The sequence below is a fragment of the Sciurus vulgaris genome (genome assembly GCF_902686455.1).
Source record: "Sciurus vulgaris genome assembly, chromosome: 3".
Classification (NCBI taxonomy): domain Eukaryota; kingdom Metazoa; phylum Chordata; class Mammalia; order Rodentia; family Sciuridae; genus Sciurus; species Sciurus vulgaris.
The window spans coordinates 5,514,449-5,540,494 of record NC_136463.1 but is presented as its reverse complement, the minus strand read 5'-3'; the positions used below and the strand labels follow the sequence as shown (position 1 = coordinate 5,540,494).

At 39.0% G+C, this 26,046-nt stretch overlaps 1 protein-coding gene across 3 annotated transcripts; it reads right to left on the bottom strand.

The window, feature by feature from the left end:
- Positions 1–1,246: 1,246 nt before the first annotated feature.
- On the bottom strand, positions 1,247–26,019 carry ACOX1 (acyl-CoA oxidase 1). Of its 3 annotated transcripts, none has more exons than XM_079134208.1 (14): positions 25,834–26,019; positions 25,236–25,395; positions 19,358–19,518; positions 10,521–10,628; positions 8,714–8,833; positions 8,449–8,564; positions 7,852–8,021; positions 6,497–6,659; positions 5,881–6,071; positions 5,464–5,643; positions 5,230–5,335; positions 4,978–5,121; positions 4,668–4,874; positions 1,247–3,784 (listed from the first exon to the last, which is right to left on the bottom strand). In XM_079134208.1, exons 1-14 carry the CDS (start codon positions 25,940–25,942, stop codon positions 3,734–3,736), a joined length of 1,986 nt encoding a protein of 661 aa, XP_078990334.1. In that variant the 5' UTR covers positions 25,943–26,019; the 3' UTR covers positions 1,247–3,733. The 3 variants fall into 3 exon arrangements, with proteins under 3 accessions (XP_078990334.1, XP_078990333.1, XP_078990335.1); XM_079134207.1 differs by lacking the exon at positions 19,358–19,518 and adding an exon at positions 12,445–12,605 and having other exon boundaries at positions 25,834–26,017; XM_079134209.1 differs by lacking the exon at positions 25,834–26,019 and adding an exon at positions 12,445–12,605 and having other exon boundaries at positions 25,236–25,376.
- Between the last annotated feature and the right edge of the window lie 27 nt (positions 26,020–26,046).

The window sequence follows — 26,046 nt, the reverse complement described above, 5'->3', positions numbered from 1 at the left end:
CAAGTGGTTTGTAACTCTAAAAACAAGACTCATTATATTCATGCTATCCTGGATCACATGACTAGGTATTGAAAATTGTGTGGAGTTACAAGCAGAACCCTACCATCACTGTTTTAACATGAAATCATTTAAGTACAGTGTGATTTGTTTTAACCATACAAGAATACAGTACTGAAAGTTAGCTGAGATGACTTCCCTGCATCATTTCATGAAAACCACTAAAACTTATCTAAAAAGAACAAGTCTTGGTCTCAGAATAGTCAATTTCCAAGCATAGTTACTGCTTGAAGACTGTAATTCCAGGTGTACCCTTCACGTATATAAAAAGTTTAGTGGTATTACAGACCACATGCAACTAGTTCACTTCCTTCCTAGTAAGATGGATGGGAAGAACTCAGAAAAAGGGGAGCAGAAACTCAGCAGCAATCGTCTAAAGAATTATTGATCCCAGAAAACTATAGGATGATGGAGAGTTGTGTATCTCCAAAGCATTATAATGAAGAATTAAGATCTGACATGTTCGCTTTAGGAACTCTAAAATGTCTGCATATATATGGAATCTGAAATCACAAGAAAACATGTGAACAGTTACTATTATAATTAAGTAAATGTTAAGATTAAAGTCCACAGGGGCTGGGGAGATAGCTCAGTCGGTAGAGTGCTTGCCTTGCAAGCACAAGGCCCTGGGTTTGATCCCCAGCACCGCACCCCCCCCCCAAAAAAAAAAAAAAAAAAAAAAAAGATTAAAGGCCACAAAGGCTGTGGGACCAACTTTTTTTTTTTTAAACATGGAATGCTTCACAAATGTGTGTCATCCTTACACAGAGGCCTTACTAATCTGTCGTTCCAATTTCAGTGTATGTGCCACCGAAGCAAGCACTCAACTGTGCTTTGAAGTCACTCATGTCCAAATGTTAGAATACCTTGGTAAAGATCTTGTGGGGCAAAAAGTGAGGAAGTTAAATTTTCATCCATTTGAAATAACAAATGTCTATAACAAATGTCTAGTTAGCTTCAAATTTTCATTTTTGTATACTGTCCAGACTACTTCTTAAAAAAGGTTTAGTATTATCTAGTAGGAAAATCTCATTAATTCTATTCTTTTACATCTGCTAATTGTTCAGGCATGTCTCCTTTTCTGTTCATTCTCAGCATTATTAAGACCTTACAAACCTATATTTAAAATTTCTTCATAAATTAAACATATTTATGTGGCATGCTTTATCTCTCAATAGTACAAAATCAATGAGGTTTTACTATATTTTTATTCTTTGATTACATTGCACAAAGTTCAAGACAAAACATTCCGATATTAGTAAAAATACTAGTATCAAATGTCAGATTTACTTTCAAAATAAAACTCAAGGTGCTGAATGAAAGTGACTCTGTGGGCCCACAATCTCTGCAAACCTGCTAAGACTGATCCCACCTCTATAGCTGGATTACGTGGGTCAGTTCAGACAGCAGATTGCTGCCCACAAATGTTCATCTGTGAATACAGCATTTAAACATTAATTCTGAAATTCTTTTTTTTGTGTGTGGTGCTAGGAACTGAACCTAGGGCCTTCCACATGCTAAGCAAGTGTCCTCCACTGAGCTATATCCCCAGCCCTTTTCCTTATTATTTATTAAATTGTGAGACAGGATCTCACTAGGCTTCTCAGGCGAATAAACTTGCAATTCTCCTGCCTCAGCCTCCCCAGTAGCTGGGATTACAGGCATGTACAATGCCTGACAATCCTACATTTAACTGATCAATATTAAGTTGTATAATTTATTTCTTAATTTTCTAGAATCTGAACTGTCAATATACTCAGTGAGTGACAGGGCAACTCTTCAATCGTAACACAATTATCAGTTGGTTCTCAGAAAGATTAAGGTTTGGGTCAACAGACAGTATTTCTGCCGAAACCTGAAAGTCTCACATTACCAGTTCCCCTGGGATAGATTTTATGTCAGGATCACAGACAGAAACTGTTTCCACTGAATTTTACCATATTCTCAGGAACTGTTTTAGAACTTTTTCACAAGGCAGGGGTCACTGATATAAATAGCTGACAAACTAAAAAACAAAAAAAAATTGGCTGGCACAGTGCCCATGCCTATAATCCCAGTTACTTGGTAGGCTGAGGCAAAAGATTCATGTTTGAGGCCAATCTTTGCAATTTAGCAAGACCCTGCCTAAAAATAAAAAATGAAAAAGGTTGGGGATTTAGTTCAGTGTAGAGAGCCCCTGGGTTCAATATCCAGTATTAAAAAAGGAAAAAATATATATATCAAGTGACATTTATTATATTAAGAAAAAAATTTCATTAACAGGTATATATTTAACCTTTAAATATAGAATAATTGTGCAAATTAGATTTCACTGGAAGAACAATTCAGGACTCAGAGAAAGCTCTTGAGACATACAACAAAATCAGATAAGAAATACTTTATGGAAATTTCATTTATCCTTTAGTCACTGTTTCAATGATTATATTTTCTAAACAAAAATCAGAATACATGGTTTCTCTCAAAGGGTTTTTCTGTTATTTCTGGATCTAACTGGTAACCTAAGTGACATTTTCATTTATCTTTCTAATGCCGAACATAGTAACCTCCAAGTATTTTAATGGCTTATGCCAAGACGACAGAATACAAAATCTGGATTGTCCCAGGAAATATGGTTAATAAGGTCACCAAAACTACAGCAGTGCCACAGCTGAGGGTTCTCCTACACGTGCTCTACCGAGGAATGCTTTTTCCTCCCTTCTTCTCCTTTCTTTCAGAGGACAAGAGGGAGGGAGGAAAAAGACGCAACACCCTGACTGAGGCCCCAGCAGTGGCCAAAAGTCATACATAGAGATAAACTTTGCTATCTATTCCTTCCTAAGAAGCTGGGGACAAAACGAGTCATAGTCCTCTGAATGACAATTAGAAATCCCTAGAGTGGTGATGAATTCCTAACTAGTAAGACAAAGGGCCCACCATGGGCCTCTCTGAAGGAGGCCTCTTGGAAATGCTAATGTGCACCAGAAAGGAGCAACACATCCCAAAGGAGGGAAGGGCACAGGAAATGTGCCAAGCACACACTCACTCACATTAAGTTTTGTATTAGTTTCTCCCCCATCCCGCTTCTTCAGGCCTACTTTTTTTTTTTTTTTTGCGGTGCTGGGGATTGAATCCAGGGCCTTGTGCTGGCCAGGCAAGCACTCTACCAGCTGAGCTATCTCCCCAGCCCTTCAGTCCTACTTTTTTTTTAGCCAAGATCCTAGTAGGATAGGTCATTTAGCAGGAAAGCCTGAAAGGGTTCTGCCCCACTTAAAAAGTACTTTTGCTTAAAGTAGCAAAATACACTTACACAGCCTGTGAGTCCAGTGATTAGCAATTAAAATTTGAAAATAATTAAGTACTCAGTAGATAAATTCTGCTAATTATCAAAAGTCAAGACCTAATGGGATCAGCAGCATTACAAATAGAAGTCACACTGCATTTCTTTAGTTTTTTTTCTGAATGCTTGAGAAGTCTCTTTCAGTGTTAATTGCACTTAGAACGCATCCTTTTTTTTCATTTAATCTCTGAAATCTGTTCATTTTTTTTCTCCATTTATAGAAAGAGAAAAAGGGCCAATTTATCATTTGCTCTACAGCTACATGAATTTGATAGAGATTCCACGCAGACGTGAGCACTGCTAGGAAGGAGATGCACACGGCTGCTTTCTGGAGCCATTATAACTTGTCCTTCTCACACTTCAGAGCTTGGACTGCAGCGGCTTCAGGTGCTTGTGGTAAGACTCATGGACCTGCAGGGAAACGAGAGGGAAGACACACTGTTAAAGAGCTTGCCAGATTGCCATGTAAAGACTACTTTATTTTATTTTTTTAAATATCTTTAGTTGTAGATGGACACAATATTTTACTTTATTTATTTATTTTCATGTGGTGCTGAGGATCAAACCTGGTGCCTCACTCATGCTAGGCAAATGCTCTACCACTGAGTTACAACCTCAGCCCAATAAACCTAACTTAACTGAGAAGTTATCTGGGCTTCATTTGGATTCAGATTCAAAGTAGAGAGAAAGAAAGAAGAAAAAAAAAGTCAAATTGAGCAAATATTGACACTGGTATTTCATGACTCAATCATTGCTTATAGGTATGAGCCTGGTACTGTGGTTGTTTTAGAGCTATGTATTGAAATGTTAGTGGACAAACTACCTGAGGAGCTGGGTGTGGTGTCACATGCCTATGGTCCTATTTACTTTGAAGACCGAGGCCAGAGGATCACTTAAGCTCCTGAATTTCAGACCAGACTGTCCAACAGAGACAGTCTCAAAACCCAAAAAAACCAAAAACCTGTAATCCCAGAAACTCAGAAGGCCAACAAAGGAAGATTCCAAGTTCTTGGCAACATAGCAAGATCCTGTCCCAAAATAAAATGTTCAATTAGTTATTAAATATTCAAGGAAATTAAAACCCTGATAACTGTGGGAATGAACCAATTCCTTTCTGAACCTGTTGCCCCAATAAAGTGGCCACAGTGCCTCTGGGCCTTCCAGAGGCCTTTTCTACCTCATACTGAAAAGAACTTCAGTGGGCTGGGAGCATGTCTCAGTGACACAGCACTTGCCTTGCTAGCATGTGCAGACCCAGGGTTCCATCTCTAGCACCACAAAAAAAGTTTCTTACCTCTGTTTGATTCAGTGGGGATTTCTTTGCCCACTCAAACAAGTTTTCATAAACATTCCCATCATAGCGGCCAAGAACAGAGCCCAGCGTCATATCCTTAAAATCAAATGCATCGACCAAAGCAACGGCATTGGGGCGAATTATAGTGAGCAACTCCATTATACGTTGGTTCACTTGGGTAATCTGAGTCCCTGTCATGATGTTCCCCTAAAGTAAACCAAAATAAATGAATAAAAATTTACATGTGGACTGAGGTTTATACACAAAAAACTGAACTAGATAATTATTTTTCTACTTAGAGAATTCTTACCTGGAGAAAATCCCCTGCCTTCTGACTGATTCCATATAGACAATATAAAAGACATAAATTCCTTAAGACAGCTTGGATGGATTTATCTTGAATTTTGTGGAGTTTTTCAGAAAACAGCTTAACTACCACATAGTGGCAATGTGCCTAAATAAAAAGAACACAATGGTGTGTGGGGACCTTGGGGAAGCCCCGTGACCAGGGCAATAAAGAAAAGTGGAGAGGGCAGAGGGAGGGGAGAGAACTACTACTGACCTCACTTGCACGAACAAGGTCAACAGAAGTTAGGTTCCATGCTATCTCCTTGCTTTTCCTATGACTCATTTCATTCTGAAGATTTTTTGCAGCAATATCGACTAGTCTGTTAAGAAATGAAGGAAAAATGGAGAGCTGAGGAAATGATCCACAGTACCTGTGCCTTCTCTTGTCTACCCAGCTCACTTCCCAGAGGCCCCCACAGCGGCTTTCAACTCCCAAGGGTAAGCTCACCTGGCTGCACGAAGCTTGTACGCTTCTGTCAGGCTGTCTGGACTGTTGATATCCACCACAGTTGGCCAGACTGCCACCTGCTGTGGTTGGATGCGCTGACTGGGCAGGTCATTCAAGTAGGACACCATGCCACACACCAGCTCTCCTGAGTGCACATGGTCATAGCTTTTCATCAAGAACCTAAAAAAATCACCAGCACAAGTGCTTTCAGTAACCCCACTCCTGAAACAGACTACACCATGTGACAGGTGCTTCACACCTGCTAGACTGCCCACAGATAAAAACAGTGAGTCAGGACAGATGCCAAACTACACCTTTTACAAACAAATATACATGTACATGCGTGAGAAAGCATGGCAACAGGAGCCGGTGGGAAGGACTCAAACCAATATGAAACATGGTGAATTCAGTTCTCACCTGGCTGTCTGGAGCATCATGACAGTGTTTTCTCCCTCGAAGGTGCAGGCTGGGGTGAAAGTGACATAAATATTTGGAATACCACTGCTATGAGAATAGCCATGACCACCACAAGCCATTCGACACTCTTCGATAGCGGCGTTTGCCGTCCAGGTGGTGAAAGCTTTAAGCCCAGCAGTGAGGGCATGAAGCTGAGGGACAAGCACAGTCCGTCAGAACACCTGTGGTGCTAAGTGATTGTGTCCCAAAGAGAAAACAGACACCCTTCTCTAACACGCTAGTCGCTGTCCAAATCAACTGAAGCTGCAGTCAGCTCACTGGCCTGAATTAACACTCTTTTGAGTGTTTTGAACATTTGATTTAGCTAAGTCACCTCTTTTCATGTTCCCTTGATTGACAATTGACCAATCTGGTTCAATACTTATGATACTTAAAAACAAAACCCACCAAATTAAAATCATGTCTTTGTATCTGACCCATTTTTAATCAGTTAAAGTTCCAAGAATATGTCATTCTGTTTTAGGAAATCCCAAGATGTAGTTTTTTTCGGGACATTTCCCAATAGGCAAATGTGAAACAGAAGGGCACCCACAAGTAAATGAGACTCAACATGTACCTCAGGCAGCTCACTCAGGTCTCCCTGGCCGATGCCCTCATTAATCCGATGGTAGGTTTCCTTCATGTATGCGCCTACAAACTGGAAGGCATAGGCAGTGGCCAGGAGTGGAAAGAGTTTATACTGCTGGGTCTGAAAATCCAAAATCTGTGGTTCTGGTTCACTAAATTATATAGAAAAATAAAAAATAAAAAAATACTTACACAGAAATTGCCATGTGCCAGGTTCTGGTCTAAGCACTCTGATACACTTATTTATCCACATAAAGACCCTGTAAAATAGCTGTTATTATCTTCATTTACACACAGGGAAATAGGCTGACTCAGAGGTCACACAGCTAACTCATGGCAACCCTCAACATAAACCTACTTTCTTTGGCTCTGTAAGACCATGCCCCTTAGCCACTTTACCACCGTAGATGGACAAAATCTTGTAGATGCAAAAGTTCCATCCATTCTAGTCTTTCCAGTACAACTAAGGAAGTCACACCTCATGAGCAACACACAAAACCAAAGCTAGATAACCTCACAAAAGGAAGGCGATGCCAACGAGGCCCAGAATTCCATGTGGTGATTCAGCTATATTTTGACCACAATCTTAAAGAAGACCAAATACATAAGAGAGAAATATTCTGTGTTAAGAATTAACAAAGGTCTGCTCTTAGTGGACTCTAATTTCTGCAGCTCTGGGGCTCAAACCTAGGTTTCATATATGCTAGGCAAGTGCTCTACCACTGAGCTACACTCTCCAGCCCCAGTTTCTTTACTAAGGGAAGCAAGTTTAATGCTACTTCCATTATACACAACTCCTAACTGTTACCAATAATTTTAATTTTCAAATGGAATTCAGTGTTTTGAACATTTCCTTTATAAACTTCAAGTAACATTATTCCTATTTACTTGGAAGGCTAAAAATAGTAAGGCAGGGCTGCAGATATAGCTCAGTGGTAAAGTCTGGCTTAAAACACTTGATGCCCTGGATTAGAGATCCAGCACTGGTGTGGGGCAGCAGTAAGGTGGTTATTCTCATCTTTCCTCTTAGAACAAGGAAGTCTAGATACTAAGTAAAAGGCCTAGTACACTGCCACCCTATTTTTTTTTTTTTTTTCACCTGGGGATCGAGTCCAAGATCTCATGCAAGGTCTTACTCAGTTGCCCAGGCTGGCCTTAAATTGCAATCCTCCTGCCTCAGCCTCCTGAGCAGCTGAGATTATAGCTATGGGTCACTGTGCCTGGCCACCCTAGCTAAGTTTTCACAGCTAATGCCTCCTCTCTACTCATATTCTGTAATTCTGATATCTCAAAAGAATCAAAGCCAGGCCATGAGTACTGCACCATCTCAGATGCCACCCTCACCCTGGCTTGATTTCAGACTGGTGCCTCACGGCGCTGTAGCGGATGGCAATGGTGCAGGCCTTGGACAGAGACCGAGCTGCTTCTCCCACAAGGAAGGACCTGACGAACACCATGGTCCCATAGGTCAGCTTGTCACTCAGGGGTTTCACATATGTGCCATCAGGTTTCACCTGGAAGAACAATATGGGACTGATGTTTCCTTCTGCGAGTCCAGTGGTACTTTAGGGTTCTCCAAGTGATGTTCCTGGAATAGCAGCATCAGCACGAGAGGAAACTTGTCTGAAACAGTGACCTCAGTCCTACGCTGACTCACTGAATCAAGAAGTTCTGGGGGCAAGGCCTGGTAATCTGGGTTTTGACCAGTCCTCCAGGTGATTCTAAGCATGTAAAACTTTGAGAATCAGGGTTTAGAAACCAGGTTATGTTCTTTACCCCTGTCAACTTCTGATTTCACTACCACAAAAGAAGCATCAGAAGTAAAAACATCATCGCCTTATAAAAGCATGGTTCTTCTAGCCCCATGGTTACCAATGTTTATCAACGGTCATTGGGACCCCACACTGGGCACCCTGGACCCTGTTTTCTATCTAAATATACCTGGGCATACTTCATCAGCATATTTTCTCTGGGAATGCGATAGTTGTCCATCTTCAGGTAGCCATTGTCCATCTCTTCATAACCAAATTTGGGGCCAATGTCTCCAACAGTAATACCTACAGCAGATGACAGAAAGACACGAGAGTCTTATGCTCTCGAATTCCTGGTGCAACTTCCTGCCTCCTGCTTAGTTGTGCCTTATACTTTTTGCAGAAGAAAGTGCTCAGTTTAATTTTTACCTTGATATCCAACGAATAATCCTTACCTGGCAAGGGCTTGTGGGTCCCAATTTCACGAATAGGTACAATGAAGGCATGTAATCCATAGCACTTCCCCTGAGTGAAAAGTTGGGCAAGAACTATAGCATGATTTGAAGTCTTCCCGACTGCATTATCAAAGAAAACAGGAGAAGAGAGTGAGCAGGCAGATGCTCTTACATTTTTACAAGGTGGAAACATAACATAAGCCAGAGCCAAGTATGTCCAGAAAGCCTTTTCTCCTTTTTTTAAAAAATATTTTTATTAGTTGTTAATGGACCTTTATTTTATTTACTTATTTATATGTGGTACTGACAATCGAACCCAGTTCCTCACACATGCTAGGCAAGTGCTCTGAGCCAAAACCCCAGCCTGCAGAAAGCCTTCTCTAAGACAGTCTTCCACGTAGTTTTCAGAAGGAAGTCACTTAGTTCAGTTATTAAAATTTATTTTGGCAAGCAATCCTTCATTTAAAAAAAGCTTTAATGTCTATTCTACTTATTTCTCATGCACCTACATAAAGAAAATTTTAGGATAACCATCAGAAAGTTAATTTAAATTACTTATTTTCTCCCTTAAAGCAGCATTGTCCAAAATTGTAGCCAGCAGCAACATGTGGTATTCACATTTAAACTAATTATAATTATGGTCTAGGTTTGTAGCTCAGTGGTAGAACATGCACTGGATTCGATCCTCAGCATAACATAAAATAAATAAAACGAAGGTATTATGTTCATTTTTAACTAAAAACGTAAAAAAAAAAAAAAAAATTAATTAAATTTAATTAAAGTTTCAGTTCCCTAATTACCCATATTTCAACTGCCCAACAGATATATGTGGCCAGTGGCTACCACACTGAGAAGCAAAGATTAAAAAACACCCCCACCATGGCATGACATCCTGTGGGGTAGGGTGGTCTCTGGCTAGCACATCCAGAAATATTCATCCTTCTGCAGTCTACTTTTCTTCACATCAAAATGTAATGTCACGTAGTAAAAACAATGTAATGATAAAATCCTTCAACCACTGATGCCATGTGAACTATACATCCCACGAAAATAACTCAGAATGAAAAACACTAAAAATAGTGGTTTGAGGGGCTAAAGCAGAGGATCCCAAGTTTAAAGCCAACCTCAGCAACTTAGCAAGACCCTGTCTCAAAATTTATTTATATATTTAAAAAAAATTTTTTTTTAAGTTGGCAGTAGACCTTTATTTTATTTATTCATTCATTTATATGCCATGCTAAGGATCAACCCAGGGTCTCACCTGTGCCAGGCAAACACTCTACCATTGAGCCCACAACGCCAGCCCTCAAAATTTAAAGAAATAAAAAGGGTTGCTCCATTACATGTGATGTATCAAAGTGCATCCTACTGTCATGCATAACTAATTCGAACAAATTAAAAAAATAAATAAAGAAAAACAACTGGGGATGTGGCTCTGTGGTAAAGCATTCCTGGGTTCAATTCCCAATACAAAAAAAAGCTATGTACAATAAAAATTTAAAAACTACTCAACTGTTCAGTAAGCTGAAACTAACAGATAATATTGTTACTGTAAAGGATGACTATGGAAAGTATGGTAATATATGGGAACATATGATGAAAAACTAAGAAAAACAGCTTAAGACAGTAATCACTTCTGTGCTAAGATGTATAAATATATATAATATGTACCATAGAGGAAGTTAAGAATAGTTTAAGACTATTTTTCTGTATTTCAAAAGAATATTCTCATATAAGGTCTACACTACACATACAATCTCATTATAAATCTTCAAACTATCCAACGAATGCTAAAATATTCACTTACGCCCACCAGGCCACCACTTAATGGAGGTCACCGTAGGACTGTTGAGAATGAACTCTTGGGTTTTGGGGTCATATGTGGCAGTGGTTTCCAAGCCTCGAAGATGAGTTCCTGTGGAAATAAATTACATTTCCCTCAGATAAATTACGGGTAACAATACTGGTGCAGGGTAAAATTTCCTGCCCAGTTCATAGCTCTAGTATCTCGAAGAAAAGCGAAACCTAACAACCACATATTTGTAAATGAGTACAAATAGTTGGTAAGCAAGGTACTTAAATTTTCCATAGGCTGAAAAGGTAGCATGCATGTTCCTTTTCTACATTTGATTTAGTGAATTTGTAACAGTTCTTTAGACCAATCAAAAGAAAATGCAAAGGTAGCTTGGAACCATATTTTCCTAAGATTGCAATATATGAACCTACCTGGCAAGTTTACTATCCTTTTAAACCCATCTCTGAGTTTCAACTGTGCCAATTTCAACTAGGTGTTCTGCGTTTACCATACCACTTCCACATCTGGGAACTTTGTACTACTGAAAATTAAAGATAATGAGTGACAGGAACAGACTTCAGCTAGTTTTTTTTGTAAATTGATAATTTATTTCAGAATGACTGCTAGGATGGAAAATAAGAACTTAAAAAGGTATAATCACTGAGGAAAAAGACCTTCAAAAGTAACTCGAAGTCCTCGCTTGGGTCACGAGTGTTCCCAGTTTCATCTTTTACTGAAGAAAGAAGGGGACTTCTGTTTTAAAGCCTAATACAAATATGCTAAAGTTCTTCAAAAATAACCATAGAAAAATGTCCTTGATGGTACTCTAATAAAACTCTACGGAAGCAAATGCTGAGGACCTTTTACCAAACTACTTGGATAATGTTAGATCTCACCGAACGCTTAAACTATGAAATATTTAGAAATTTCCAAGACAAATAACAGAAATGGCTAGTTTATGTGTAATTCAGTCTTTCCCTGCAGGGGAGTCGAGAACCCAGGCACTTAAGAGTCTTTTCACCAAAGAGGCTTTTACAGAAATAAATAAAAAAATATACTGAACAGAACAAAGACAAAATGTTTTCAAATGCACAATGAACTGAATTACTCTGCTGTGCCTCTTGTGAAAATCCTATGAAATACTACTTAGCACTGAGTAGTAAGAGATAATTATAAGAGGCAATACATTAGGTTTCCTGAAATCTCAGAGCAGGAAAAAAGTAGGAAGAACTAAAGGAATGGCAAACAGAGACACTGATTCAGTTTAATAATTAAATAAGAGGAACAGCTACTACCTTCAGCCCCATTTAGGTCATGAAACAAGGCTGATGGGGGTGAAGAAAAAAGAAAGGTGCTATATACAAAGTCTGAAGCCAATGGCCTGAAAATATTGCTTATCTTAACTTTTCTGGCCAAGTCACCTTCAGAACTTTTCTGGATTTACTGACTCAAAATACAAATAACTTTAAGGCATAAAATGTCGCAAATTTTCATTATAGTAAGCTACTCATTTCCCTCAAGCAAACCAAAGAGCATACATACAGTTAAACATGTACTTCTGGGATCTGTCAAGGCACATGAGGGTATCAATAGTAATCAGACAAGAACAAAGAAAACACATGGGTTCAGATTCTATGTGTAAATTCTATACAATATGAATGAACTTGAAAAATCATTTGGTAAACAAGGCCTGATTTGTCATTCTTGACCTTCTGCATAGGAACCATAAAAAATTAATCATAAAAATCACAATAACATAACCTTTAATTTCCATGACCAAACCATTATCTATGCCCAAACCTGGCCTCTGCAGAAGGAGCTCATTTAAACAGCCATTGTTGGCTCATACGCCCCTCCTAACACGGGATGGGCGCTCCAGACCTGCCCAGCTGGCAGGTGCCCGCCCCACCCAGAAGGTAGACTGAATACACTGTACCATGACCCATCTCTGTCTGGGCATAAGTGCCAGTGATCTCCAAATTCCAGGCAGGCATGAAGAAGCGCTCCTGCTGCTCCGCAGTGGCCTGGTGAAGCAAGGTGGGTAGGAACATGCCCAAGTGAAGATCCAAAGGCTCAGGTCGCCCTCGGTGCACAAAGCTTCGGAGAAATATCAAGGATGGGCATTTGACAGAAGCATCATCAGGTGTGAAAGAATCATCAATTTGAACAGAGAGAGTGAGGGAAGGAGAAAAAAGAGAAAAGCTGGGTGAGTATCAGTGAGTGGCTGCACTTCGTGGGGTGGGAGCACTGCTGCTTTCTGTATTACTTCAGGACTCGCAGCCACCGTCACCGTTCCTACGTGGCACGGAGGACAGCCGGGACAGCTGCCCGTCCCCAAGTCCATGCAGCACAAGCCACGGACACAAGGCAGCACGCCAGCCCGGCAAGTAAATCAAAGTTAGCAAAAAATCTGAAAAGACTGTATGGGATGGAGAATTTAGGTGGAATGAGATTACTCTGAGGGAGAGACAGGAGAACGCTGCAGTTCTCAGAGTAACCATCAGAGTCCCTCCTGATCAAGTTTTTCCTAGATGCAGTTTCAATAATGCTTCTAGGTTGGGGCATTTTGTTCACAAAACATTCACCACAGATCAATATTTCTCACTAACTGATCATTTCACTCAGATTAATCATGTCAAATATTCGGCTGTGCTCTACTGAAACAAATTAATACAAAAATCGACAGTGCTCTTCATCCCAATAGTTTCAATAATCAAAAAGACATGCCATTTCTAGTGAAGACTCTAATAATCACAAATTGCAGAACCATGCATAACAAGCTGTCCATTATTATTATTTAGGAATCATCACCAATGATTGTAAACATCTTGGTTTTAGTCTTAAATCCACTTTATGTGGTCATTCTGTTCCACTTAAAGTTTGCAGGCGTCTCGGACTTCTGTGTGACTTTATTTCTAAGAATAGGAAACAGTTCTATATGCCTCTGCGTATTTCATGTCACCAGCTTTCTGCTTTACCTCCAGCTCACAACGAATCAACTCTATATTGCACTTATTATTCTACTTAATTATCTTAGAAATGAGCTTACACAACGTTTCAGTTTTTAATTTCGCAGTTCTATCTAAGATAAGCAGGAAAATAATGAGGTCATGTTGCTTAGGCAAAGGCTGATCAATGACTTCTTGCAATCAAGTGGCTGTGCTTTTAGCTAACCCACCACATCAAAATCAAACAATGTGTGGCACACACCAATAATCCCAGAGACTTGGGAGGCTGAGGCAGAAGGATGGTAAGTTTGAGGCAAGCCTCAGCAACCTGTCAGATCCTGTCTCAAAAAATAAAAACAGCCTAGATATATAACTCAGGGCTAAATCACCACTGGGTTCAATCCCCAGTACAGGGAAAGGGCTATAAGTCAGGTAGGGGGGAAAAAAAAATATCAACTGAATTCTTATCTATTATGATCATTCATGAAACCCCAGAAAAAAGATAATTTACAAAAGTAACAAAATATTGAAAATTTACTACGCAACTTGGTTCCTTGCACTGGCACTGAAACCTGGGAGCAGCCCTTTCGGCACTGTCATGGGAGGCTATTTTGTGTTACTAGAAATCAGTGATTCCTGGTGAAGGCAAGGCCACTAGGAAGCCCCCATCAGACTCGAGGGGTGGATCCGTGTGGTGTGCTGCGGAGTAATACTGAACACTGAGGGCCACCATGGAATACAAGCAGCAGGGCAGGGGGTAAAACTACTACAATCAGAAATGGAAGAATGCCCTTGGTAAAAATTGTTTCTCATGAGTAAGAAAGTATGATTCAGAAGTGGATAAAATTTAGGAATGCTGCAAAGAGAAAGAGACGGGTTATTTGACTTAAACCAAGTATTTGTTATAAAAAGTTGATTTGGTATGATAATGATTATATATTACTTTTAAATAATTTTTTGTAAAATTAAAAAGCACCAACTAGGCTTGGTGGTGCACTGCTGTAATCCCAGCTATTCAAGAGGCTGAAGCAGGAGGATAGCAAGTTTGAGGCCAGTGTGGGCAACTTAGCGAGACCCTGTCTCAAAATAGAATTTTAAAAAAGGGTTGGGGGTATAGCTCAGTGGTAGACTGCTCATGCATGAGGCCTGAATTCAATCTCCAGTACTATAAGAGAGGAGAAACAAAACAAAACAAAACAAAAAAAACAAAGCATCAACATTATACTGAGAGAAGCGCTAAAGTCAGTTTATTTTATACCATAACACCAAACAGCCTTTCCAGGTCTCTCCTACAAGCTATCAGGATGGAAAACAATACTAGGGGAAAAATAGTTAGCTTAATACATAATAAAAATTAAAATAAAAATAGCATCCCTATGGACAGTATGATTATAATTCTGAAATCAACAAAAATGACAAAACACCTGCAAATAATAAACCAACTGAGAAAAGCTTTAAGGTTATAAGCAGGGGGTAGGAAAAAAAAAAATCAGCTGAATTCTTATTCATTAGAATCATTCATGGTGGTTAACTCCAGAAAAGAGAAACAATTTATAAAAGTAACAAAATATTGAAAATTTGTTAAGCAACTTAACTCAGGATATTACAAGATTTATTTAAGAAAAAAAGTATTACCTGCGAGTGCAGTGGCGCACACCTTTAATCCCAGGGGCTTGGGAGGCTGAGGCAGGAGATCAAAAGTTCAAAGCCAGCCTCAGCAACTAAGAAAGACCCTAAGAAACTTAGTGAGACCCTGTCTCAAAATAAAAAGGGCTGGGGATATGGCTTAGTGATTAAGTACACCCAGTACCAACAAAACAAAACAAAACAAAACAACAATAACAACAACAAAAACCCCACTAAATATGTGTATTTCTTTTTTACTTAAATACATGTTTTTTTTTTTTTTTTTTTTTTTGGTGCTGGGGATCAAACCCAGGGCCTTGTGCTTACAAGGCAAGCACTCTACCGACTGAGTTATCTCCCCAGCCCAAATACAAGTATTTTGATGTAACAATAGTAGCCTTACCCTATCAGATTTAAAAAACATACTAAAAAACAGCTATGAGTCAAAATTTATGATGTTTAAAGAAAAAAAGAAATGAATGGTATAATATATTTAAGGTTCCAGAAATAAATTAAAATTTTATACAACTCGAAATTGGAAAAGAGTCAATAATTAATGAACATTAGAAATACAGAAACTGGGCTGGGGTTGTGGCTCAGTGGTAGAGTACTTGCCTAGCATGTGTAAGACACTGGGTTCGATTCTCAGCACTGCATATAAATAAATAAGCAAAATAAAGGTCCATCAACCACTTAAAATAAAATACAGAAAACTGAGCTGGGCATGGTGGCAATATCTATAATCCTAGTGGCTCAGGAGGCTTGAGACAGGAGGATTACACGAGTTCAAGGCCAGCCTCAGCAATTTAGTGAGACTGCTCTCAAAAGAAAAAGGACTGGGAATGTGCTCAGTGGTAAAGCACCCCTGGGTTCAATGCCCAGTACCCCCCCCCCAAAAAAAAATAACATAGAAAACTGTATAGGATTCATTCTCACTCCTTATCACACACAAGTCAAAGAATTAACTACGAACCAAACAAAAACAGTGAAAAGAAATAGAAAATAATTATCCAAGTTATGAGAGGGAGAAAATTTATACCTACTCAGAGAAGAATGTTGAATATACAAGGCCAAAATGTTTAACAAAATACCAAGTAATGAAAAATAGTCAATGGACACAAAATTAATATAAGATCAATATGCAGATTCTATTTAATTATACTCAAAGGAGAAAAAACATTTTATACACAGAAAAGGTAAACAGTAAATGAAAACATATAACAATATCCAGACTCAACAGCAATAGAAAAATCAAACCTTAACTCTTAGGGATCTATAAAAGCAGCAAAAAAGAAATTAAAGTGACCACATATGTTAATGGGTCTATGGAGACAGATACATTAAGAAGTTGCTAAATATATCATAAATTTTGTTTTGTTTTGTTTTAGGAAAAGTCTCAAACTATGCATGCAATACAAACTAGAAAGTGTTCCTTCCCTTCAAAGCAGTAATGCATTTCTGAGAAAGATATTCCAAAGATAAACCCCAAGAATACTTTTGTGTGTGTGTGTATGGTGCTGGCAAGCAAACCCAGGACCTCACAAATGCTGGGCAGGCACTCTACCATTGAACTACATCCTAGCCTAGAATACAGATCACTGTAAACTTTACATTATTATTAATAATAGTGGGGAAATCAGAATAACCCAAATACTCATGGAACAAGTCTCATGGGAGAATCAACAAAAAGAAATTACTTGGGAAAAAGAGAACAGAAGACTATCTAGCATGGGGAGAGAAAGCAAAAGTGAAAAGGCAGGGAAAGATTAATGACTCAAACTCAAGTTCACTACCAGTCTTCAGTTTCAAAGGAAAAAAGGTGCTTTATTTAATATTTATGTATCAATAAGCCAGGATGGTGACATGCACCTGTAATCTCAGCTACTTGGGAGGATGAAGGAGGAGGATTGCAAGCTAGAAGCCAACCTGGCAACTTAGACCCTATCCCCAAATAAAATTAAAAGAACTGGGGATGTACCTCAGTGGCAGAGTGCTTGCCTAGCATGTGCAAGGCCCTGGGTTCGATCCTCCCAATACAGGTTTAAAAAAAAAAAAAAAAAAAAAAAGTCATAAAAGAAGTGTTAACAGTGGAAATTTGCAGATACTGCATCATCTTCTAAGACAAAAACTCTGTATGATATAAGCTTGACATTCCTAAAATAATAGAAAACAAGGCAAGAAGAATTCCCAATGAAGAAACCAATGAAGAACTAATATGCTAGTGGAATTTATTGGACATTATTACTCTATATATGTATATGAAGGAACGACCAGTGTAATTCTCCACCATGTACAACCAGAAGAATGACAAGTTATGCTCCATTTATGTATGATGCATCAAAATGCACTCTACTCTCATGCATAACTAATTAGGAAAAAAAAAAAAAAAGAACTAACATACTACCCATTTGTGGTCTAAAGAAATGTGTGGTCAGGATGGTAGTGCTGGACTAGCTTCTGCAGGCTGTCCCTTCAACACCAGAACCCCAGGTAGGACAGTCTCCTTAGAATTCTGGCCTCAGCCTTTGATTAAGGCTCATAATTCCACAGAGCAAGTGTGTCAAGAGTTTCCTGGCAAGTTTTTAGAAGAGGGACGACATGTTGTGGGGGAAGAGAGAAAGCTGGTAACGAGTTCTTTCTGCAAGTGACTAAACTGCCATCTCCTCGATGCTGACAAACTTTTTTTTTTCCCCAGTACTGGGGATTGAGCCCAGGGTACTCTTCCTTCCTCAGCCTCCTGAGAGGCAGGTCTGCATCACTATGCTATGCCTATTCTTTATGAGGTAATACTCTCATGTGATACAAAGTGACTGGCTTACTTGGAAGCGAACAGAAGTCAACATAAAACATCAATATAAATGAACAAAATTCCAGCAAGAAACAAAACAATTTCAAAACACTGTTCTCTAAAGTAAACCATAGAGATTAAGACAAAAATCTGTTTAAACATAAGAAAATACACAAAGACATCTGAAAGCAATATGGGAAAGAAAATTTAGCAAATGTAAATAAAACAACATAGAATCTTAGCCCAATTTCTGTTCTTGAACCAGTAAAGTTCAAATCTTCATTTCTTCCTCCCTCTCTTTGAAATGCAGGGCAAATATACATTTACAATGCACTTTATAAATAAAGGCAGAAGTATTAAACCAATTAGAGACCCATTAGCCTCAGGATAGTTCACATCTTATGTCTCTTATGAAGGATGCTATTAAGTCAAATAAATTCTAAAGTGATATATACAAAAACAAAAAAAGGGTCTGTACCGCAAAGCTACTTCGAGATTATAAGCACTCATGCGTGCACGGAGACACTCACACACACAGAGGAAGACTGTATAAAGAATGTCAGTTATCTTTCTTCCCTCAGGAAATCTCTCTTCAGGCTTCTAATTTCAGAACTGGTATCCTAACACTAAATGTCTTGAGTTTAGTAAGGAGCTTGTAAACAGAATCTGCAGTCCCTGTGGAGATACTATGATGGACAACACTTTCCTTAAACCAATTCATAAATCAAAGAGCAGCCAATTAAACACAAAATACGTTTTCCTGATTCTCACAACCCTTCCTCCTTCCCTTCCATTCTTACAGTGAGATGAGACTGAGCAAGTTCAAATTCAAAACACTCAAACCTGCTAATGACTTTATCTATGAAATGAAACCTATTTCCCATTAAGATCACAAGCAAAGTTTACTCAAAGTAGTCAGGCATTTTAGGTACACTTTAACCAAGAATTTCTGGCAATACAGGGTCCATGGACATGTATGGAAAAAATGTATATAAAGACTGTTGGAGTCAGATGAAGAGAACCATGAACTTTTTCCTAACTGCACGGCTGCTAGTGGCCAATGGAAGAGGAAGACATTTACCTGCCATTACCCCGTACCCATTAAAATATACATCTCTAATTTTGTTAAAGCAGAGAGACATCGTCCAAATATTACTAATCCTCCAAAGAATTTCCCAAGTTTTTAATAATAATAGTGTGCTCTGACACCTTTAAACCACAGCCTTCCAAACTGCTTAGTACTTGTTTATAGGACAATGATAAAAGGTTTTAAGAAATAACACTGAAGGATGTTTACAGGTCAGAGTTTTGGATCAATTTATGTGAAAATAATTAACACAAGAGAAAAAGAGAAGTTGAATTTTTAAATAACAATTTAAAAATAAAACCCCAAATAGCTAGCAGCTGAAAAAAAATCAAATGGCAGGAGTCACTTTTAACTGAAGTCCTGAGGTGGAGTACCCATGGACCCTCAGATGTAGACTAACCGTGACCCATTTCCGTCTGGGCGTAGGTGCCAATTATCTGGAGTCCTTTGGACGAATGCAGCCATTTCTCTTGCTGAGCAGTGGTGCCCTGATTCAGCAAGGTAGGAATAAACATGGAGTAATTGAGGCCCACAGGTTCCACAAAATTGACCAATTGTAGTCTACAGGAGAGAAAAGAAAAGGATCTCAGCCTTACTCTAGAAACTGCAACCCTATCACCCAATCCTAACAACCTTATCCCTTAGGATGAAGGTCAGGAAAACTGAAATCCCTTTCTTATTAAATTAAATGTCAATTTTACCATTTTACTACCTAAGAGTCAACAACAGGATCTGGTTGGTATTTCTCTCCCTCTGATCATTTCAGGGTCATGATTATGGTGCTGGGATTGAAGCTAAGGCCTCACCATGCTAACAAAGTATCTACCACTGAGCCCCACCCCCAGCCCCCAAAATTCCTTTTTAAATTCTACACTTAACCATTCCAAACAATTCATTTTGTTGGTATTATGTAATGGTTTGATTGGTTGAAAAAAAAAAAAATTTTTTTTATGTTTTATTTGGTTTTACATTACTTTCAGACTTTACTAGTTTGTTTTGAAAATCAAAAGAAACTCCACAGAATACTGATTTCTAGAACTGTTAACAAAAACTCTTAAGAATAATTTAAACTATCCTTCCCTAAATGATCTAAGCAAATATCCCAAAAAGTAAATATATGTTCCAGAGCGGAATTAAAAACGTCCAAACGTAGGCAGGCTGGGTTTGTGGCTCAGTGATAGAGTGCTCAGTCTCACACATGTGTGAGGCACTGGCTTTAATCCTCAGCATCACATAAAAATGAAAAAAAAAATAATAATAATAATAATAATAAAAAAGATGTCCGAAGGTCTTTAGGATTATAGATGGGCAAGTAGGTGATGTGCACAGGTTAAGACTTATCCAAGGTCAATGAACATTACCCCAGATTAAGGGAACGGTATAATACTAAAATTCAGCCCACAACTGTCTTCTCATAATACAAATCCAGGAAAGTCAAAAATACAAATTTCACATACTAATGTGTTTTGGTTATGTCTTGTAGACTTTCTAGGAGTCCGCTTTGTACCGACACATCCTAAGAGCTTAAAGTACAAAATACATGTTATCTTACTATTCTTCATGTGTTCTCAATGAATGACTGTATCTCAGCCTGTACAGAAACACAGAATGAACTAAATATGCTCCGGGGAAGCTCTGAAGCTATCATACTTAACAGAAGCACTAGCAAAACACCATACCCTCTTATTTTCCAAGTAAATACTATTCAAATTATCTCACTCTTTTCTATCTTATTAAATCATAAACCAATTAGAAACTAACAATTCTCTCCACACATGCTCTTTAGCTATTACTTTTTTTAGGTACTGGCAATTGACCCAGGGGTGTCTACCGCTAAGCTATATCCCTGTTTATTTTTGTATTTTGAGGCAGGGTCTCGCTAAGATGCTAGGGCCTTGCTAAATTGCTGAGGCTGCCATCTTCCTGCCTCAGTCTTCCAAGTCACTAGGATAATAGGCGTGTGGCCACCTCCCCTGGCTAGATATTAATACCTCAAATTAATCAGTGATCTGTTATGATTCTTAGATTCCACTAGAAGGAATGTGCTCAAAGTCATGTGTAAAAGTGAATAAAGGTTGCACGTTAGCATCAGTGAAAAATGTTTTTTCTATACCAATGGTTTTAGTCATAAGCTTAGGGTAGAAAAATCATATTTCAAGAATGTTAGGGAAAAACTCGTCCAAATATCCAAGAAATGGCCTAACTAGCAACATTTAAATAAGCAAATAAACAAAAAAAAAAAAAAAAGTCCCGAAATAGTAAAATGCCTTTTAGCCCAAAACATCAATTGTTAAAACTAAATTGGAGGAAAATAGGACAAAGGAATAAGAATATGCAGAAAAGGTAAGTTCATTTCTAACTACTCTAGGTAAGAAACAGTTTACTTCTTTAGTGTGGGTCATAATGCAGAAAATATACCACATCTCGATGATGTGAGCTCTGAAAGCCTGATGGAGATGGACAAATCACTCTCGAGTACACAGCATCACAGGTATTCCACTTCTCACTAAAACCAACAAGTAGTTACACCCTTCCCATTTCCTTTCATAAATCTATAAAGAAATGAACTTACAGATTACAAATTCAAAGTCAGCCTTGGGTGATATACTGAGACCGGCTCAAAATCAAATTTTTTTTTTTCTTTCTTGAAATAGTTTATTTATTTATTTTTTTTATCGTAAACAAATGGGATACATGTTGTTTGTCTGTTTGTACATGGGTTAAAGGCATACCATTTGTATAATCATAAATTTACATATGGTAATGTTGTTTGATTCATTGTATTATCCCCCCCCCCACTCAAAATCAAATTTAAAAAGGGCAGGGGACATAGTTTAATGGTAGAAGGCTTGCTGAGCATGTGCAAGGCCCTGGGTTCCATCCCAGTACCACAAGAAAAAAGGAGAGAAGAACTGGCACTGTGGCACACACCTGCAATCCCAGCAACTCAGGAGACTGAGGAGGGAGGACTGAAAGTTCCAAGCCAGCCTCAGCAATTTAGCAAAACCCTGTCTTAAAAAAATTTTTTTTTTTTTTTTGTGGTGCTGGGGATCGAACCCAGGGCCTTGTGATTGCAAGGAAAGCACTCTACCAACTGAGCTATCTCCCCAGCCCTCAAAATTTTTAAAAGTAAAGATTGGGGATGTAGATCCATAGTAAAATGTCCCTGAGTTCAATCCTCGGTTTAAAAAAAAAAAAAAAAAAAAAGGAAAGAAGAAAAAAAGTGGTATGATTACTTAGGTGAAACTTATTAAGGCACTCACATTCCATGAGGGAATCAAGAAAGCCCAATAATTTAGTAAAGTACCCTGAAGTTTATAAAATGATAATAATGCAAAACAATTTAAGAAAATAATAAAAAATATGGGATACAATATAAAACACTATCAAATATTTTCATTCTTAATAAAAATACTAAAGTTTTTGTTTTAGCCCATTTGAAATTCAACTCAAGAACAGAATTTGGAGCTGGGGATGTAGCATAGTGATACAGCCCTTGCCCAGCATGTACAAAGCCCTGGGTTCCATACCCAGCACAATAGGAAAAAAAGGGGGCAAGGTAGGGAGTAGTAGACTTTGAGTTCAATTCCCAGTACTGAAAAAAAAAAAAAAAAAATCAATAACTGAGTGCGTGAGTTAAATGATGTTTAATTCCATCTGAAAATGGTTTTCAAGGAGCCAGCTTTAATTAATTTTTAAATTTTTATTTCTGGGGTGCTGGGGTGAACTCAGGGCTTCACAAATGCTATGTGCTCTACCACTGGGCTATACCCCCAGCCTCAGGCAACAAGCTTTAAAAACCTAAGAAGGATATCAAAAAACAGGACTAATCCTCATTAGAATTTCAAATAACTCTTTAGAACATTGTACAGTTTTCTTTTCAAAGCAAACAGCATAGTTAAAGACAAAATTACAGGAAAGATTAGTAAAACATTTACATTTCCCAAGCAGCAAAGCCTAGAGTAAACAGTTCTTTACTGAACCTGGGAAACCTTAAAAAAGTATTTTTACCAATATTCAGTCCACTTCAAAATAAGCTCTTTAAGTTTTATTTTGTGATAGGAGAAATGGATGTAAAAGAGACAAACAAATGCCCCAAATACCTAGAAATACTACTATATTTCATTAATCCTAGCACCCTCCCCCTCATTTTAGCATTTAAGAAATCCAATACTTCTCACAATTATTGTATGTCATAGTTAACTGGCAACATTATTTTTTTCTTAGGGTTAACCAAGATAGTGGTTACAATTGATTGGTTTATCATATTTATGGGATTATTTATATGTTCCAGGCTTATTGAAGGCAGGCAGCAACTGCCCAAACTAATTCCCAATCTAACTTGTGATCTCCTTGTCATTGCCTAGGGACACTGGGAGGATGCCAAAGGGTACACTGAAGTTGGTACTTTTCAGGTGAAAAATGATCCACAAAAAATCTGACTGGAGTCCACAGGCTCTTTAGCCAACACAAAGGACTTTATTCCAGTTCATTGTGACTTAACTTGTGTTTGGTAACACACAACAAACTACCAAGTTATGAAATGTACACCAATTCTGAAAGATGCTGCATCAACCACTTAAAAAACTAAAACTACCTAAAATTTCTCTTCATTTTTTTGGTTCTGGGGATTGAACCCAGGGGCATTTTACCACTGAGCTCCATCCCCAGTTCTTTTGATTTTGAGACAGGGTCTGAGGGTGGCCTCAAACTTGCAAATCCTCCTGCCTCAGCCTCTTGAGCTACTGAAATTACATGCATGAGCTGGGATGACAGCAGGTACATAATCTTAACTAATTTAAGTTTACAAACCCAACTCAGGTCTTTCAGTAACAATTTAGGATTTACTCTCTCAGTATCCCCACAGCCACGAGTCACCAACTTCAGAAACAAAAATGAGTACGTGGCAATTGGTGAATACTCGAATTTGCAATACCAAAAATAAATTTTAAAATGTGTATAAAAAATTGAATGGAGTTCTGAGGAAAGTCTTAAGGGCCAGAGTGGGTCACTCCATCTTTACAATAACTAAGCCAAGTTGAAAATCGATGCTAAATGCCTTGGAGAAAGTAGTATAAGGGAGCATTACTACACAAAGGTAGAACTTGCAACATGTCTCATATATCTTCATTCCTGAAAATACAACATTCACAAAATTAAACCTATTTTACTTATTTATTTATTTAGGTGCCAGGCATTGAACCCGGGGGCACTTAACCACTGAGCTGCATCCCCAGTAGTTTTCATTTTGAGACAAGGTCTCATTAAGCTACTTAGGGACTCACCAAGTTGCTGAAGACTGGCTTTGAATTTGCAAACATCCTGCCTCAGTCTCCCGAGTCACTGGGATTACAGGTGTGCTGCACCGCATCCAGCTTTTTAACTTACTTTTTTGCATTGCTATGGATTGAACCCAGGGCTTTGTACATAACTAGGCAAGCATCTACCACAAGCTACACTCCCAGCCCCAAATTTAATCTTTACTGATGAAAATATTGGAGTTCCTCTAAAACACTTAAACTTAAAACAAGGAGATGCCCAGAAGTAAATCAGACATGTAAGAGATGCTACAGGCCAAAACGATCTGATACAGGAGTGTTAATTTAGGCTAAGTCAATAAGCCCACATTTCTTTATCTAATTAAAAACCAAGTGCAACAAAAACGGTGGTCTGAGAAAAGGACATACTCTCTTCCAGCACTAAGACCAAGGCAGATTTTTCTGCACAAGACAACCATTTAAAAACCCTGTCACTAGATTCAACAATGCTAGGTTCTAAGAATACTTCATATTCATTCTGAGGTTGGACTAATGTTCTTTTTTCTTCCATCCCCATAGTTCCCATTATTTTAAACTCAAGAACCACACTATCACATAAAAATAAAATGCTATTATTGCAAATATTTCAATGTTTGGTTTTGCAACTGAAAACATTTCCAAACTCAAAAATTCAGTAGGTCTCCTCACAAAGAGCAACCTCATTCTGCATTTAAATCACTCCAAATTGAGATGCTTGGGAAAGAATTTGAAAAATAAGATTCTTGAGAATGAAAACTCCAGCTTCTCTGTTCATTCTCAGCATTCTACAACTATGTCATCTCACTAAAAGGTCTAGATACAAAAGTAACCACATTATTTTCCACATACAACTTTAAAGTGGCAAGAAAATATGCCTGTTTGGGGCTTCAAACGCCAAGCACGATAATAAAAAGCCTTACAAGGTTCGCAGCTGTAACGTATGGGCTAACAGTACTTGCCCTGTGCGAAGTCAATACCTACTTTTTAAACCACATGATTTCGTCAGGATCTGCGATGCCAAACTCCCTCATCTTCTTCACCATGTTAGCACTCTTCTTGACAGCCACCTCGTAACGCTGGCTGCGAGTGAGGAAGTTATAGTCTTCATGTTGGAAGTCTGGGTCGTTCATAATCAGGTTCTCTACAAAGGAGTTAAAGGACATCAAGCGGAAGATAGACATTTCTTCCCCAAGCCCCGCCCCTGGTACTGGGGATTGAACCTAAGGTCACTCTGCCACTGAGCTGCAGCACTGGCCCTTTAAAAAATTTTTTTGAGACCGGGTCTTGCGAAATTGCTGAGGCTACCCTCGAACTTGCGATCCTCCTGCCTCGGCCTCCTGGGTAGCTGGGATTACAGGCTTGCGCCACCGCGCCGGGCGAAACCCACCCTCCTTGAGTTACCGCAGGTTTAAATCGCGAGCACACCTCGGGAAGAGCGAGACCCCCCAACCCCTGTCACGGGCCGTCCCTCCAAGTGGGAGCCTCTGCTCTCCCGAAGCCCCACAGCACCACCGACTCCTCTTCGAGGGGGGTCTCAGCCTCGCTCGCGAGAGAAGGGAGGCCGGCCCGCCGCCCTCACCGATCTCTCGACGGCGCCGGGTGTTCTCGGGACTGCCGTCCAGGATGTGTGTGATCAGCTCCGGGTTGAAGGTGGCGGCGGCCCGCTCCCTGCGCAGGTCCGGGTTCATGGTGTCGGCCAGTGTCACAGACGAGGGGAGCAGCGAGGGAGGTGACAGGCGCGACAGTGTCGCAGCTCCGGCGCCAGCCGGGCCCTAAGAGCAGTCCCAGGACG

What these genes read in the sequence shown, in the direction of transcription:
- ACOX1 (XM_079134208.1), bottom strand. Translation starts at nt 25,942, where the DNA reads ATGAACCCGGACCTGCGCAGGGAGCGGGCCGCCGCCACCTTCAACCCG. An exon ending in GACCCACAAGCCCTTGCCAG is followed by an intron (nt 8,565 to 8,713) that starts GTAAGGATTATT and finishes CATCTGCTGTAG; the next exon opens with GTATTACTGTTGGAGACATT. An exon ending in TGCTGATGAAGTATGCCCAG is followed by an intron (nt 8,022 to 8,448) that starts GTATATTTAGAT and finishes TTGTTCTTCCAG; the next exon opens with GTGAAACCTGATGGCACATA.